This window comes from Xenopus laevis, chromosome 7S (assembly GCF_017654675.1).
Source record: "Xenopus laevis strain J_2021 chromosome 7S, Xenopus_laevis_v10.1, whole genome shotgun sequence".
Lineage (NCBI taxonomy): Eukaryota > Metazoa > Chordata > Amphibia > Anura > Pipidae > Xenopus > Xenopus laevis.
The window spans coordinates 15,712,925-15,729,990 of NC_054384.1; the positions used below are offsets into that span (position 1 = coordinate 15,712,925).

General features: G+C 43.0%; 1 protein-coding gene across 3 annotated transcripts in view; it reads right to left on the bottom strand.

Annotated features, from left to right (window-relative positions):
- The window catches only part of LOC108697397 (exocyst complex component 6), a 159,117-nt gene that overhangs the window by 44,577 nt on the left and 97,474 nt on the right, over positions 1-17,066 (bottom strand). For all 3 annotated transcript variants that reach the window (XM_041570914.1, XM_041570912.1, XM_041570915.1), the window contains one exon: positions 7,042-7,183. In XM_041570914.1, the coding sequence (XP_041426848.1) occupies positions 7,042-7,183 (142 nt within the window). The remainder of the gene's footprint in view (positions 1-7,041; positions 7,184-17,066) is intronic.

The window sequence follows — 17,066 nt, forward strand, 5'->3', positions numbered from 1 at the left end:
TTGCTCTTCTTCAGGTGACTAATGTCCCTGAAAAGTCTTCCTGCTGGCTAGAATCTAAATCGCCGGTGGGATGGCACTTGGAGCACTTCGTTTTCTGAAGTCGCCTGAAGTTTCCTTGTAAGAAAACAAAGTGTTCCGAGTGCCATCCCGCCGGCGATTTAGATTCTAGCCGGCGGGAAGGCTTTTCTGGGAGATTAGGTGCCTGAAGAAGAGGCGGTTTGTCGCCGGGCCACAAAATCTCCCGAATCTTCACGTGTCTCTGCCCTAAAGCTGTGGACAACTGAAGCCTGCAACTGAACGTACGGAGAGTGAGAACACTATGGTTGTGCTATTATTGATCTGAATATGGAACTGCTGCCACATTCAGGATGGCTGTAGGTCCCGGGTTCCTCAAAGTGAATAGGCGCTGTACAGAGACGAAATGGGATTCATATACAAAGGGCATGTTTGGACTTAAGTACCTATAATGAATGGCATCAATACGTGCTACAATTGCATCCATTTTAACACATCCACACTTGCAGCTGCATTGGGAAATGGCCTTTTTTTGTTTTTCCTTTTCAAACACATCACTGAGGTCTTCTTATTTACTTCTCTTCTAAGTACAGTCTTCTAATCATGCTCATAAAACCTTAGGTTGTTTACATCATGGATTAGTGAAAGCATAAACATATGCGGCAGGGAGCTGTTGACAGACCACTATGCTGCGACAATACAAATGAAAGTACAGGCACATGTCGTCTATAAAAGAGGAAATCACCATAGGTTTTACAGGACTGGAAACACTGCATGAAACCTGCCTTATATCCTACCCCTGGGAAACACTTATCACATGATCCACTGCACAGATGGTCATACATATTTAATTCTTCTTGTTAAACACACCTCCCAATATTCATAAGCCCATCAAAACACAAAAATTTATAGTGTAGAAAATCATATGGTTTAGTAGGAGTTACTGATTAATGGACAATAAATCATGTATACAAGGCATCGTCAGAACAGATTCTTTTTTTGTCATAATTAAAGGGGAACGCCACACAAACATAACTTAAGCTTTTTGAAAAGTAAACATTATTTCAAGCAACTTTGCAATATACATCAATTAAAAAATATGCAGACTTTTCATGATTTTTAATGGATTGGAACAGTTCCCTAAGCCTAGCCCCCTGCTCTCCTGCTGATCTGTCTGAATATTTTGCTGAGCTGGCTGACTACTTTTACTTTTTATCAACAGCCATCTTTCCTCAGTCTGCATCCTCCAAACCCCACAATTCCCTGCACATGTGATTTCAATAAGGAACAGAACATCCCAGTGCAGTGCATTGTGGGTTAAGTAGTTCCTGCATGCTGTCTGTAAGCTGTGTAGAAGTTGTTACAATTTGTAACATCAGTGTTTAGTCCCTCCTTCCCTGCCAGGATTTCAAATGATGCAGAAAGAGAAGAACTGTTAAACAGCTCGATTTCAGCATAGAAAATGGCATTTATTTATACTTTTTTTTGAAGAAACAGATAGCTGTGATGGGTATATTAGGGGGTTCTGTGTTATGTGGGCCTCTTTATCAAATTTTGGGTTGGAAGCCAGAGTTCCCCTTTAAATATCTAGTAAATACTGATGTACATTGCTGAAACTTAAATGTTTATGTCCCACCCTCCTCCCATACAGATTAGGAGTAGTTATTCATAGCTCTCTACAAAACAATGAAACGTATTCCTAGCCACTCCTCATGGCCATAACAGGGGACATCTCAGCAAGAAGAAGGTCTGTCCAACATGGTGTAAGGATTTTTTTATGGCACCATTCCTACCTATAGGCTCCACTGCCTTGTGTTGTATATACAGGGTATGTATATGATATTTGTGATAGTTGCATTGGACAATTGGCCCAAAAGATTTTGTGTTACGTTTGTTGTTGTGTCCTGTTAGTTCGATTGCAAAAGTGTCACAAAATGAAGTTAGATTAGAGGAACAGAGACGTATGAATGTAACAAAATCCAAATAGTATTGGTAATTTTAGGTTTCTCAAAGCATCCAATTATAATTATCAGAATTTCCTCATAAAGAGAATATTTTCCAATATTGTACATAACATTATTTTTCTTTTGGGACATAATAGGGGTGAACTTGGGCATAATAACTTGAGATTTTGAACACATTAGGGGCTATTTACAAATGCAGATATCACACACCACTATAGCCCCCAAAATGTATTCCACCAAGGTTCCTGTTTAAAGGAGAACTAAACCCTAAAAATTAACATGGCTAAATATGCCATATTTTATATACTGAATTTCTGCACCAGCCTAAGGTTTCACCTTCTCAAAAGCAGCAATGATCCAGGACTTCAAACTTGTCACAGGGGGTCACCATCTTGGAAAGTGTCTGTGACACTCACATGCTCAGTGGGCTCTGAGCAGCTGTTGAGAAGCTAAGCTTAGGGGTCGTCGCAAATTAACAAGCAGAAAATGAGGTTTTTATGTAATATAAGCTGATGCTACAGGGCTGATTATTAAATGCTGATGCTAATTGTACTGGTTTATTTGCTGCCATGTAGTTATTATCTGTATTAATTACTAATTAGACTTATATTGTGACATTTCTATTCTATGTGTACTGTATATTGTGAGTTGGTCCCTAAGCTCAGTAAGTGACGGCAGCACAGAGCATGTGCAGTGAATCAGCAGAAAAGAAGATGGGGAGCTACTGGGGCATCTTTGGAGACACAGATCTTTACTGATAAACGGCTGTGGTTGCCTTGGGCTGGTACAGAAGCACAAAACATAATGTACAACATTTCTAGCTACTTCTTTAGTTAAGCTTTAGTTCTCCTTTAATTAGCATCATTTGCTCTATCTAATAGCAGTGCGTGAAAAATGTAGTTAAAATGTAAAAGACACTGGAAGTCATTACATAACTACAGGCATGGCATCCGTTATCTGGAAATCGATTATCCAGAAAGCTCATAATTATGGAAAGGCTCTCTCCCATAGACTCTATTATAATCAAATAATCAAAATTTTTAAAAATGATTTCCTTTTTCTCTGTAATAATAAAACAGTAGCTTGTACTTGACCCCCACTAAGATATAATTAATCCATATTAGAGGCAAAACCAGCTTATTAAGTTTGTTTAATGTTTACATGATTTTCTAGTACACTTAAGGTATGAAGATCCAAATTACGGAAAGATCTGTTATCCAGAAAGCCCCAGGTCCCAAGGAATCTGGATTACACATCCCATATCTGTATAAAAATGCATCCATAATAAATGAATATATGAATGAAGGAATCCTCTGGCTTTGATGAACAAAAAAATGAAAGCGCTGACTTGGAAAACAATCCTAATTTATGTCCTAACGCAGAAATAGAGCCAGGAGACCTTATTCTGCATTTAATCTAAAGAAGAGCACTAACTCGCCTTGAAAGCCTGCGCTCTGAGCTATTATGTTCGACTATAACCACACTTTGTTTTTAAGCTGGCAATGCACACACGTAACCTTGATGAAAGATACAACTGCTCCCAACATTAATAATGTAACTGTGCTTCAAGTTAAGGGTGTAAGTCCAACAGGCAATATGCACTAGCAGTCCCACGTGATTAAGGAATCGCATTTAACACATATAAATTCCAAAATCCTTTTACAGTAGTTTGGAAAGTAGAAAAAAAAAAGTTAAGTAGTCATTAAACTGGGCACATTAAAATGTAGGAAGCTGTAAAAAACACCTCCCCTTGTATGTCTGTAAAACCTAAAAAGCCATTTATCAATACAGTAGGAAGCTACCTGCCATCTGTGAGTTATTTGCACACCCTGAGTGCTAATGGAAATGTCACTGTTGTAGCCATTAATCCCAAAATGTCAAAGGAGAAAGCTGGAGGAGGCCAATGCATGGAGGCATAAATCACAGTCAGTGGAGGGATGCTTGGAATGTGTCTGACAGGTCTTGTGAATGAAAAGCCAACAACAATGCAGAGTATAGACCCTGTTTAAAAGCCTCTATGTAACAAATTCACCCATTCAAAGCAGAGAGCTTCCTCCATCTTTAAAAAGATCTGTTTGGTATAATGTTGATATTTTGCTTCTGAAACACATTCAGAGGCAACATCTGTAAAGGGGTCACTTTGGGTCCATTAATTCTAAAGAGCTTGTCCATTCAGTGCTATGAAAGCATCTACACGGCGTGTTTGTGAGATCCATTGCCGAACAAAAGAAGTATAACTAAATACAAGAGATGAACTAACATTAGCGGACATCCAGTATCAAATTTCTCTTATATAAAACTTACGGGGGAATGTAATAAAAGTCACAAAGAGCAAAACTATTTCCTCCAATAAGAATAAATATCCACATGTAACATTATTCCTTAAACTGGTATTGCATTGCGAATTTTAATTGCGCACTTAAAAAGTGCTTGAAGGTGTCGTAATCTTTTGGAGCAAACATAACGACTTTTTCAGTAGGAAGTTTTATTACATTTACTGCGCATTGGCGGTCTTCCACCGTCGGAAGTGGTCGCTAAACAGTTTCCGGGTTCGCAAAAGCTATATTAATAAGTTTAGTTCTTTGCTTGCAGGAATGGCAAACAAATAGCAGACGTATGAACAACTACAGGGAATAATATGGAGCATCATGATAATGTGTTACATACCCCATTCCCTCAAGGAATGAGATGATTCTAAGGTCAAGAAAAACACATGGCATATTACACTAAAACTGGCCATAGACATGCAGATTTTAGCCTTGTATCCAACAAATAATTGGACATCTCAATCTTCCGAACTGCCACAAACCATTCAGATTAAATAAAGTAGTAAAAGATGTTCTGGTCGTACGAAAGTTATGTCTGACAAATAGCAATGACAGTCATCCACTAATATCGTCAGATAGGCAATACATGCAGAGAAATGATCGTTAGCCAACAGAAATCTTCTTACCTGTCCGATCGACTAAACGTCATGCTACGAAAAATGTCGGGAGGATCCGCACTTGGTTCGAAATCTTATAAAACTTCGATTTGTACGACTTTATCTTTCCATCTATGACCAGCTTAAGGGTCAGGGCACACAGGCAGATTTGGGGAGATTAGTTGCCTCACAAAGAAATTTCAGGCGACTTCGGAAAACGAATCGCTCTGAGTGCCATCCTGCCGGTTATTTACATTTTAGCCAGCGGGAAGTCAGGGGAGGCAGTTCAGGGAGATTAGTTGCCCCAAAGTAGAGCCGGCTACTAATCCCCCCGAATCTGCCTGTGTGCCCTGACCCTCAGTTCCTATTAACGAATTCTCACAAGAAGCAGAACTGCACTAATACCAACTGGGTGTCTGATACTGATTTGCGGTCTATGTACTTTATAATCAGTTTCTAGCCCCAATGAACTGTGATAACCAGTAGCTGACAGAGGACAATGATTGTTGCCCATAAACAACTGAAGATATCTGTGGATCTACATAAAGAACAATAGACTTTATAGTGAGCAGGCAGCATCTACAAAACTGAAATACATTTTGGACTGCCCAACAGCAACCATTTAACAGAAAATACTACCACCTTCTGCACCCTCAATTCTAGCAGCCACCCCTAAGATCCTGGAACCCAGTTCTAGCCCTGACAGCAATGTTAAAGGAACAATAACCAACAAATTAAAGTGTTTTGAAAGACAATACAATGCATTGTTGCACTGTACTGATATAAACTAGTGTTCAGAAAGGCAACTATAGTTTATATAAACAAACTGCTGTGCAGCCATGGGGCAGCCATTCAAGAACAAGATAAACAGTAGATAACAGATAAGTTCTAAAGAATCCCATTGTATACTACAGAGCTTATCTGTTATCTGCTGTTTATCCTGTGCCTTTTCTCCTTTTTCAGCTTTGAATGGCTGCCCCCATGGCTACACAGCAGCTTGTTTATATAAACTATAGTAGTACTTATCTGTTATCTACTGTGTATCCTGTGCTTGAATGGCTGCCCCCATGGCTACACAGCAGCTTGTTTATATAAACTATAGTAGTACTTATCTGTTATCTACTGTGTATCCTGTGCTTGAATGGCTGCCCCCATGGCTACACAGCAGCTTGTTTATATAAACTATAGTAGTACTTATCTGTTATCTACTGTGTATCCTGTGCTTGAATGGCTGTCCCCATGGCTACACAGCAGCTTGTTTATATAAACTATAATAGTACTTATCTGTTATCTACTGTGTATCCTGTGCTTGAATGGCTGCCTCCATGGCTACACAGCAGCTTGTTAATATAAACTATAGTAGTACTTATCTGTTATCTACTGTGTATCCTGTGCTTGAATGGCTGCCCCCATGGCTACACAGCAGTTTGTTTATATAAACTATAGTTGTACTTATCTGTTATCTACCGTGTATCCTGTGCTTGAATGGCTGCCCCCATGGCTACACAGCAGCTTGTTTATATAAACTATAGTAGTACTTATCTGTTATCTACTGTGTATCCTGTGCTTGAATGGCTGCCCCCATGGCTACACAGCAGCTTGTTTATATAAACTATAGTAGTACTTATCTGTTATCTACTGTGTATCCTGTGCTTGAATGGCTGTCCCCATGGCTACACAGCAGCTTGTTTATATAAACTATAATAGTACTTATCTGTTATCTACTGTGTATCCTGTGCTTGAATGGCTGCCTCCATGGCTACACAGCAGCTTGTTAATATAAACTATAGTAGTACTTATCTGTTATCTACTGTGTATCCTGTGCTTGAATGGCTGCCCCCATGGCTACACAGCAGTTTGTTTATATAAACTATAGTTGTACTTATCTGTTATCTACTGTGTATCCTGTGCTTGAATGGCTGCCCCCATGGCTACACAGCAGCTTGTTTATATAAACTATAGTAGAGTTTCTGAAGCAAACACACTGGTTGTACCAGTACAGGGCAACACTATATTATATTATCATTACTGCTTTTTAATAACACAATTTTCGAATATAAACCTACCAGTCTAACCAACAAGCTTAAGAAATCTGAATCTGTGACTTCTCCATTCATTATCACATGAAGCATTACTTACATTCACACTGTATGACATCTAGGTTAAATTGCTGGATGGCTCCCATGCTTATCTGTTTCAGATCGCTGTCCAGCAGCATCTGTGTTAGAGATGTGGATAGATGTTTGCAGGTTGACATACAAGCCGTCTGCGCCACCTTTCCCTGGAAACAAAAAACGTTGCATGCATTAAAGATCTCACAGACAATCAAAGGCAGAGCACACTTTTGTGTACCGTTAAATAACCTTGTCTTGTGTTAATTTGTGAAACTGGTTTATACAGTAGTTGTTTGTATATTTAATGATGTATGTGTGCGTTCCTCAACCAACATTTTATTTGGGTGTAACCAACACTTCATGCTGTGAGCCTCTGACAGATTTCACCTGCTCTGATTGGCTGATTCCAGTGCAGTGCTTTACTGACACGCAGCATGGTTGAATTGTTTACAGTTGGACAAAAAAATGTTAGGTTGAGAAAGTACACTAATAAACCATTTATGTTTCAAAAACTAAAAAGCAAAACATTATAAAATCTGAGAAAATCAATAATTAATATCCACTACAGTGTGGGTACATGTTTATATCTAAAACAGTTCCCCTTTATGATAAATATTATTTTATTATTCACTCCCTGAAGTTGCATCAACAAATATTGAAATATATTTCATTGATGATAGTTTCTCTGCCCAAACTGTCAGTCATGCAGGATTTACCCATTTGGCATGTACCCATTGGTAAACAGCACTCAAAGTCTGTCCACCTTCTCTAGTCCATCCAATGGGTGTGTCCACATGTGAGTGTGAATTTATTCACCCTTATGGCACATCCCTGCACTTGAAATCCTTACACATTATAATGAATAATATGTAAATTAGCACAGGACATTAGTCATCAATGAAGGAGATGGAAAAAGTAGTTCAGATCCACAAATCATCAGACAGAAGCGGATAAAATAGCAAGAGTGACCACTACCAATAGCAGAGCTTAGATTCAAAACCGAATGGTAATTACACTGGGAGACACGTGGTACTATTCCCCAAGCAGAATATTAAAATGAATGAAACAACAGGGAGAGAAAACAGAAATCAATGGTCCTCGGTTCATTTAATTACAAAGTCATATATTTGAGATACCTAATGGGCATGTCATTTTGATTTAATGGAACAACTAGTGCATTTTAGTTTAATGCACTGCTTCATTAAATAAACTCCATCTCCCCCTTTTTTTTTTAAACAATAATAATGAAATTACTGTACAGCCAGATGAATGGGGTGGCAACAAAAATTGACCTGTGTTCTTCTTAGTGATTTTATACATTCCAGAAAGTAACCAAAGTTATAGCAATTTCAACAAAAAGTTTGGAAAGAAGAATTATGAATAGTGATGAGCGAACTTTTTTGCCAGATTTTGCTGCGAAAAAGACACCCATAGACTCCAATGGGTTGCGCATCAAAAAATTATTGTGTGTCAAAAATAATTTGTTGCCCTTTGACTATTTTTGGTGATTTTTTTTTTTTGCTGTTTCGCTAATTTTCAGCAAAGCGAAATGGGTCATCCATCACTAATGATAAATTTATGCAAAACCTGCTCCAGGTAAGTGAGGCTGAAAAGGACCATGACATTAAAGATTTATTAAAGGTCCAATGTTAGAGGTTTTTTTTACAGTCGAATGAACTCGAAATTCCAATCCTATCTTACCTAAGAAAAAAACGTAAATATCTACAACTCGAACGAATATTACCGACCCGAAAATTTGACTAAATTGCTGGATTGCTGTTCTTTGCAGCAAGGAAACAGTGGAACTACAACCACAAGCAGCGACACTTCTATAACGTTTTGGTTTTATTCTGTCATGTTGTTTTGTTGATATTTGTCACTTAAATGTGACTAAATTATCTGATTGGTTTAAAGTCTTTAATTTGATCCCTACTCTCCCTCCCTAGATATTATGTGTAACAGCAGCAGCAGAAGCATTTTTGAAGATGAAGTTTAATTATACGTTGGTTTCTTTCATGCTGGACAGGATGTAATAAATTGTAACAATGTTCTCTACATCCTCTGTGATCAGATGAAAGTGCGGAAACACTTGCTGTCTTTTTTTTTATTAACGTAAAAACTTGAAAAACCGGTAAATTTACTTGCCATGTTGGGGAAAAAGTTTGCAAAAATACATTCCTCCCAGTCGGTACAATAAATACCTTTTTTAAATTGCGGGTCTCAAAATGGACTACATGCAATAATATGTGTATTTATTTGGATAATTGTTTCTCCTGCCTCTCCTATGTACAGTATATGGCAGGTTATATATCAAACAGCACTTTATGGCAATAAGAGGCATTTATATACTGTATCTAGAGCATGGGATGCCGTCTATGGAAACAAGTGACTTCTGGATAGCGAACCCTCATTGCACATTTTAGAGTTGCTTAGTGTCAGGGAGCCGGGAGCTCCCTCCAGGGAGGTTGTCAGGATCAAGGAGGAAGCCCTCTTGAGGGAACAAGGTCGCGGTGTCCAAAGGGTTAATCGAAGAATAATCTGAATCCAGGCAAGAGTTCAGGGGCAGGCAGATAAAGGCAAAAGTCCAAAGTCCAGGCAAGGGTCAAAGATAATAATCAGGAACAGGATAGCAAAAATAGCACACAGGGAACCCAGGAAATACTTTGGGGAAGATTTCCTATACTTGGGCGCCATCCTGGCGTCTAAACAGGCTTTTTATTTGAATTTGGCGCCTTAGTGACGTCATTGACGTCCTTGCGCCGACGTCGGCGCACTGACGTCATCGCGCCGGCGCCGCTTACCCACGTGGCGGCCATGGGCGCCGCCATCTTGGGAGCGACGCCGGCAGGAGAGGACGCGCCGCCCGGAGCTCCTGGGCCTGCTCCGGGCGGCGATCGTTACAGTACCCCCCCCTTCACGGGGGGCCTCCGGACCACCAGGACTTGGCTTCTGGGGAAACTTGGAATGGAACTCCCTCACCAGACGAGGAGCATGGACATCAGAGTATCCTTCCCAGGAGCATTCTTCAGGGCCAAAGCCCTTCCACTTGATGAGGTACTGAAGAGACCCCCTGGAGATTCTGGAGTCAAGGATCTTCTCCACTTCATATTCTTGTTGACCATCCACAGAGATAGTAGGAGGAGGAGGCTGGACAACAGAAAAGCGGTTGGAGGTAGCGGGTTTCACCAAGGAGACATGAAACACGTTGGGAATTCGCATCTCAGGAGGAAGCTGAAGTCTGACAGCCACAGGATTGATCACCTCCAGGATGGAAAAAGGACCTACGAACCTCGGACCCAACTTAGGAGATGGTACCTTCAACCGAATGTTCCTGGAAGACAACCAGACTTTATCACCGACCTTGTAGGGAGGAGAGGGTCTACGTCTACGATCTGCAAACGTCTTAAGAACCAGAGCACTCTTCTCCAGATTGGACTTGGTTGCGGCCCAAATAGCAGACATGTGGGCTGCATGGTCATCAGCGGCCGGAACATCGGACAACACAAAGTCTTGTGGGAAGGCTTGAGGATGTTGACCATACACCGCCATAAATGGGGACCTTCCAGTGGAAGTGTGGCAGGCATTGTTATGAGCAAATTCCGCCCACGGGAGGAGATCAGACCAATCATCTTGACAAAGGGAAACGTGGTTCCTCAAGAACTGTTCCAGGGCTTGGTTGACACGTTCAGCTGCCCCATTCGTCTGCGGGTGGTATGCAGATGAAAACTGAAGAACAATTCCCAGGTCTTTGCATAGGGAACGCCAGAACTTGGCAGTAAACTGTGTGCCTCTATCGGAGACGATCTCCACCGGGAAACCATGCAGGCGGAAGATGTACTGGATAAATAGCTGGGACAACTCCACCGCAGAGGGCAACTTCTTCAGAGGGATGAAATGGGCCATTTTGGAGAAACGATCAATGACAACCCAGATCACCGTGTTCCCACAGGAGGGAGGAAGTTCGACAATGAAGTCCATGGACAGGTGGGTCCAGGGACGGGAAGGAACTGGCAAGGGCTGTAGTAACCCACTGGGGCGGGAGTGGCTTGACTTAGATGTGGCACAAACATTACAAGCAGCAACAAAGTCTTTCACATCTTTGCGGATATCAGGCCACCAGACCAGGCGTCGTAAGAGTTCAAGAGTTTTAGCTGGGCCAGGGTGTCCGGCTTGCCTGGAGCAATGGGTCTGTTGCAGGATAGGCAGACGCAGCTCAGGAGGAACAAATGCCATCCCAATGGGAGTACCGGAAGGAGCAGAAGACTGACCAGCCAGGATTTGGTCGGCAAACTGTGGATACAGGGAGGCAATAATCTTGACTGGAGGGATGATTGGCTCTTGTCTCTCAGGAGAGCGGTCCACCGGAGTGAAGCTACGAGACAAGGCATCGGCCTTCCGATTCTTGGAGCCTGGGCGATAAGTCAAGATAAAATTAAATCGAGAGAAGAAGAGAGCCCACCTTGCCTGTCTGGGGTTTAGCCTCTTGAGGGACTGGATGAACTCGAGATTCTTATGATCGGTGTAAATCTGAACAGGAATCAGAGAACCCTCCAAGAGGTGACGCCATTCTTCAAGGGCGAGTTTAACAGCCAAGAGTTCTCGGTTCCCGACATCGTAGTTCTGCTCTGCGGACGAGAACTTCTTGGAGAAATAAGCACAGGGGTGCAACTTCCCATCAGCGGGGTGTCTCTGAGACAGGATGGCTCCGGCTCCGACTTCAGAAGCATCAACTTCGATGCAGAAGGGTAGTTCAGGATTGGGGTGTCGGAGGACAGAAGCGGACGTGAAGGCCTCTTTCAAGGACTGAAAAGCATCAATGGCAGATGGAGGCCACAAGCTGGGTTTACCCCCTTTCCGGATGAGGGCCAGGATAGGTGCAATGCGGGAAGAGAACCCCCGGATGAACTGCCGATAGTAATTAGCAAATCCGATAAATCTCTGGATTGCCTTAGTACACAGCGGGAGAGGCCACTCCTGGATGGCAGACACTTTCACGGGATCCATCTCAAATCCCTCAGGAGAGATAATGTATCCTAGGAAGGGGATCTTAGACACCTCGAAGACGCACTTCTCCAACTTGGCGAAGAGAGAGTTCTTCCTCAAACGAGAGAGTACCTCCTTCACCTGGGAGCGATGGCTTTCTAGGTCTTTAGAAAAGATCAGGATGTCGTCCAGGTACACGACTACGAACCTTCCTAGGAGATCCCGGAACACATCGTTAACTAACTCCTGGAAGACGGCAGGGGCATTGCAAAGGCCAAAGGGCATAACGAGATATTCATAGTGCCCGTCACGAGTGTTGAAAGCTGTCTTCCATTCATCACCCTCACGGATGCGAATGAGGTTGTACGCCCCACGGAGATCCAACTTAGTGAAGATTTTAGCCCCCTTCAATTGGTCAAAGAGTTCGGCAATCAAGGGCAAGGGATACCGGTTCTTAACCGTAATCTTATTAAGACCCCGGTAGTCGATGCAAGGACGAAGGCCTCCATCCTTCTTTTCCACGAAGAAGAATCCAGCCCCGGCAGGAGAGGTAGAAGGGCGAATAAACCCCCGCTGAAGATTTTCTTGGATATACTGCTTCATAGCAGTGGTCTCCGCTGGAGAGAGAGGATAAGTACGACCTCTAGGGGGCATGGTTCCAGGCAGGAGATCGACAGGACAATCGTATTGTCGATGTGGAGGAAGGAATTCTGCAGACTTCTTACAGAACACATCAGCGAATTCCTTGTAAAAGGGGGGTAGAGTCTTCAGATCAGACAAAGAGATATTCACCCTCCGGAGGGGTTCAGCAGGAAGGCAGTGCTGCTGGCAAAATGGGCTCCAACGGGAAATCTGTCCTGCGGACCAATCAATGGAAGGATTATGCAGGCGCAGCCAAGGAAGACCCAACACAACTGGAACGGATGGGCAGGAAATAATTAGGAACGAAAGTCTTTCTTTATGCAATGTCCCAACCTGCACAGGCAATTCCCCAGTCGTCATGGAGATAAATTCAGCCTCCAGGGGTCTGTCGTCAATGGCTGTGACTCGGAGAGGAGTAGACAATGGGAATAAGGGAACTTCCAAGTGTTTGGCGAACAGAGCGTCCATGAAGTTCCCAGCAGCTCCAGAGTCAATGAAAGCAGAGCCAACAATAGTCTTAGTGGCTAGGCGAATCTGTAAAGGAAGGAGAAACCTGTGAGTGTTCTCTTGAGACTTTGGAGTAGTGCCCCCTACATGTGTTACCCTAGATATACCTCGGGGAACAGAACTCGTGGGCTTCGCTGGACAAGAATTCGCAAAATGAGACTGTCCGCCACAATACAGACATAAGCCAGCCATTCGTCTACGGAGTCTTTCTTGTTCGGAGAGACGAGCCCTTCCAACCTGCATCGGTTCCTCCGGAGGAGAAGGAGGAGCTTGAGCAGCTGGAGTTTGCAAGAGAGGTCTCTGGAAGCGAGGTGCCAACACGGGTTGAAATCGTTTACAATGCTCCCTCTCTACTTGATGCTCTCTGAGACGAGTGTCCACTTTAATGGACAGTGCAATCAGATCTTCCAGCAGATCAGGGAACTCCCTGGAGACAAGATCATCTTTAATGCGAATAGACAGACCTTGATAGAATACGGCCTTATAGGCATCGTCATTCCAGGAAGTTTCAGCCATCAAAGTTCTAAAGTCAATAGCATAGTCACTGACGCTGCGGTTTCCCTGTCGGAGTTGCAGGAGACGAGAAGGAGCATTAGTGACCCGACCCGGGGCATCAAACACAGTACGGAATGTTTGCAGAAAAGCCTTGGCATCAAAAGTCAGTGGAGAATTCTTCTCCCAAAGAGATGTTGCCCACTCAAGCGGTTTGCCCACCAAACGAGACATTACATACCCCACCTTGGAACGTTCATTGGGGAAGTGCGAGGGTTGAAACTCGAACTGGATCTGGCACTGTGTAGCAAAACCTCTGCAGGCCTGTGGGTCCCCACTGAAGCGAGGAGGAGGCGGAATACGAGGCTCACCAGACGAGAAACCTGTGTTAGAAGAGACGTCCGCCAAGGGAGGATTTGCAGCCGCTTGGGAAGCAGGAGGCGCTGGAGGCACTCGGGAGAGAAGGGTATCGAGTGCCTGTGCAATGTGGTACTGCTGGGCTTCATATTCCTCCATGCGGGATGCCAGTCCGCGGAGCGCTCGTCCGACATCAGGCGTAGCTTCCTCAGTAGGATCCATGGCCCAAGTATAATGTCAGGGAGCCGGGAGCTCCCTCCAGGGAGGTTGTCAGGATCAAGGAGGAAGCCCTCTTGAGGGAACAAGGTCGCGGTGTCCAAAGGGTTAATCGAAGAATAATCTGAATCCAGGCAAGAGTTCAGGGGCAGGCAGATAAAGGCAAAAGTCCAAAGTCCAGGCAAGGGTCAAAGATAATAATCAGGAACAGGATAGCAAAAATAGCACACAGGGAACCCAGGAAATACTTTGGGGAAGATTTCCTATACTTGGGCGCCATCCTGGCGTCTAAACAGGCTTTTTATTTGAATTTGGCGCCTTAGTGACGTCATTGACGTCCTTGCGCCGACGTCGGCGCACTGACGTCATCGCGCCGGCGCCGCTTACCCACGTGGCGGCCATGGGCGCCGCCATCTTGGGAGCGACGCCGGCAGGAGAGGACGCGCCGCCCGGAGCTCCTGGGCCTGCTCCGGGCGGCGATCGTTACACTTAGCTAATAATATTAAAAAATGAACGGACCCATTAAGAACCACTTCTATTCCCTTCTTCTTAAATGCTTGATTTGAAGGGTACCGGTATTTAGTAAGAACTGTTTTTTGCGAGAATGCATTGGTTACTACCAGTAGGCCTACAAGGGTCAGAATTCTTTCCAAAAAACAATTTCTAGCTGCAATGCTTCAAAGGACAGAGTCAGTTTAATAAAAATAAATTAATACTGCCATTCATTTTAAAGTTACATGAAACAAGTCCCACATTCCTTTTTGTATCCAAAGTCAACAAGTGCAGTATAGATTGTTTTCAGCAAGCCATACCCCTATATATATTTTACATCTAAGAGTAGAGGAGATTTAGTGAAAAAAACCTTACAATGTGAAAGCAAATGGATACATCTGTTGGAAACATCCATACCCAAAAGCCTCAATATATATATAAATTTAAGAGCATTTCTATAGGAATAATAACCAACTTATATACTATACATACCACTTCTTGGTCTAACTTTACAGTAGATCTGGGAGGGAGTTTTTACTTAAAGGTGGAATGTGACTAATTTAAAATGCTGACCAATGGTCCCTTTGAATGAAGTCTAAATATGCTATATTTGTATGTATTTAAATATCCAAGATAAACCATGGATGTCCATGCAACCTAGAAATAGGAACGCTAAATACTGTCTATATGTTGGACCAGAGAGGTTCATTTATCCTGATATATTTTAATGTAATCAAATTGTAGCTAATATGTCTCTCCTCACAAAATTTTATTCATATTTTAAGGAAAACTAATAGGAAGAAAAGTCCCCCAAACTTTATGCTAATCTCGTGTTACACCGAGCTTGCCATGGAGACGCGTGCGTTCCAGGAGAGGGAGAGGTGCGCATGCGCATCCATGGTTAGGACCCATCCACAAAAGGCGCATTTGCGCAGTAGGAAATTGGAAGCCTTGAGAAAGTCGCATAGACGAAACGCGTCGGCTGAACAGTGACGTCATCAGAGGGAGACCAGGAGCGCGTGTCCTACCAACAACGCCAGGCAATCAAACATCCAGAGTGGAACGCAGGACTGGAGAACCCCAAGACGAACTGTATTTATGCTTATTCTAAGCACACATATGTGAGTGCAACCTGTATTTTTATCCTTTTATTATATTAAAGAAGATTTTACTCGATTTTAGCATATCTTTTTAGAAACCTAAAGTTAACCAGGATTGGGACAAAGAATCATTTTATATGCTAGTGGCAAAACTAAACGTTTGTAAGTACCCATTACCTTACACAGGAGGTGGCCACGTATATTATTAAAAAGTCACGGATAAAGGGCACTTGAATCCCTTGGTGGAAGACGTCAAACCACACTATATAGCGGTTGCACAAAGGGGTGCAAATCTTATTCGAAAATACTAAACTATATTTTATTTTTGTTTCTTTTGGTTTCTATCCCTAAGCTTTTAGCGCTGGTATATCTTCGTATGAAGGAAAGATTTTTTACATTGTGGTCGATCTGAGGGAGAACAGATCTTTTACCGGCAAAGGGAGTGAACTGCAGAACCTTTGGATTTCATTTACCTTTCACATCTAAGAGTAGGACTACATGGACATTTTCGGCGCGATCCAACGCGCTGCAAATAAAACGCCTGTGTCAGATCGCATGCAATGGAAATAAGGTAAGTGAATGCATTGTCGCAGCGTTGATCCGACGCGACTGTCGGGCGCAGACGCAGCGCCTGTGACACCATGCGACATTTCCATTACTTACCTTATTTCCGTTGGATGCGATCTGACGCAGGCAGCGAAAGCGTCCATTTAGTCTTACCCTTAGGGAGAGTCTTGGCAGTGAACTTTTTCTTAGTCTGCATTTGTCTATGTAGGCAAGTTTATCCGTTTGATAGTTACAGTGCTTGCAATATATGCTGCTGGTGTGAGTATTGTGTATGTGTCTAATGGAGGAACTCCACGAAGCGGCTGGAGCCGACACATCGCCATGCGACAAAACGGCTGCGACGTGAAGGATGTTCTGAAGATAACAGGAAGTGAAGGAGAAATCTCAGGTAAGAACTACATTTATCCGACTGTCGGATGAAAACGCAATGCAGTTTCTCCTTCACTTCCTGTTATCAGCTACAACCTGGATGTCAGGCTGTGATCGGCAACACAATTAACCAGCCGGTGACGGATCCATCCGTCCTCCCTGCCACACTGTGCCAATCAAGGACAGCATGAGGCGACATTTGATAAAATTAGTTTAGAGAAACCCTTTTCTCTGCCTTCAGCTGATTGACAGGTTTTGAATTTAGCTTGTAAAGATGGGCCACCCTTTCCCCACTGGCTTTTTACTGCAAGCTGTGAAAATAGGG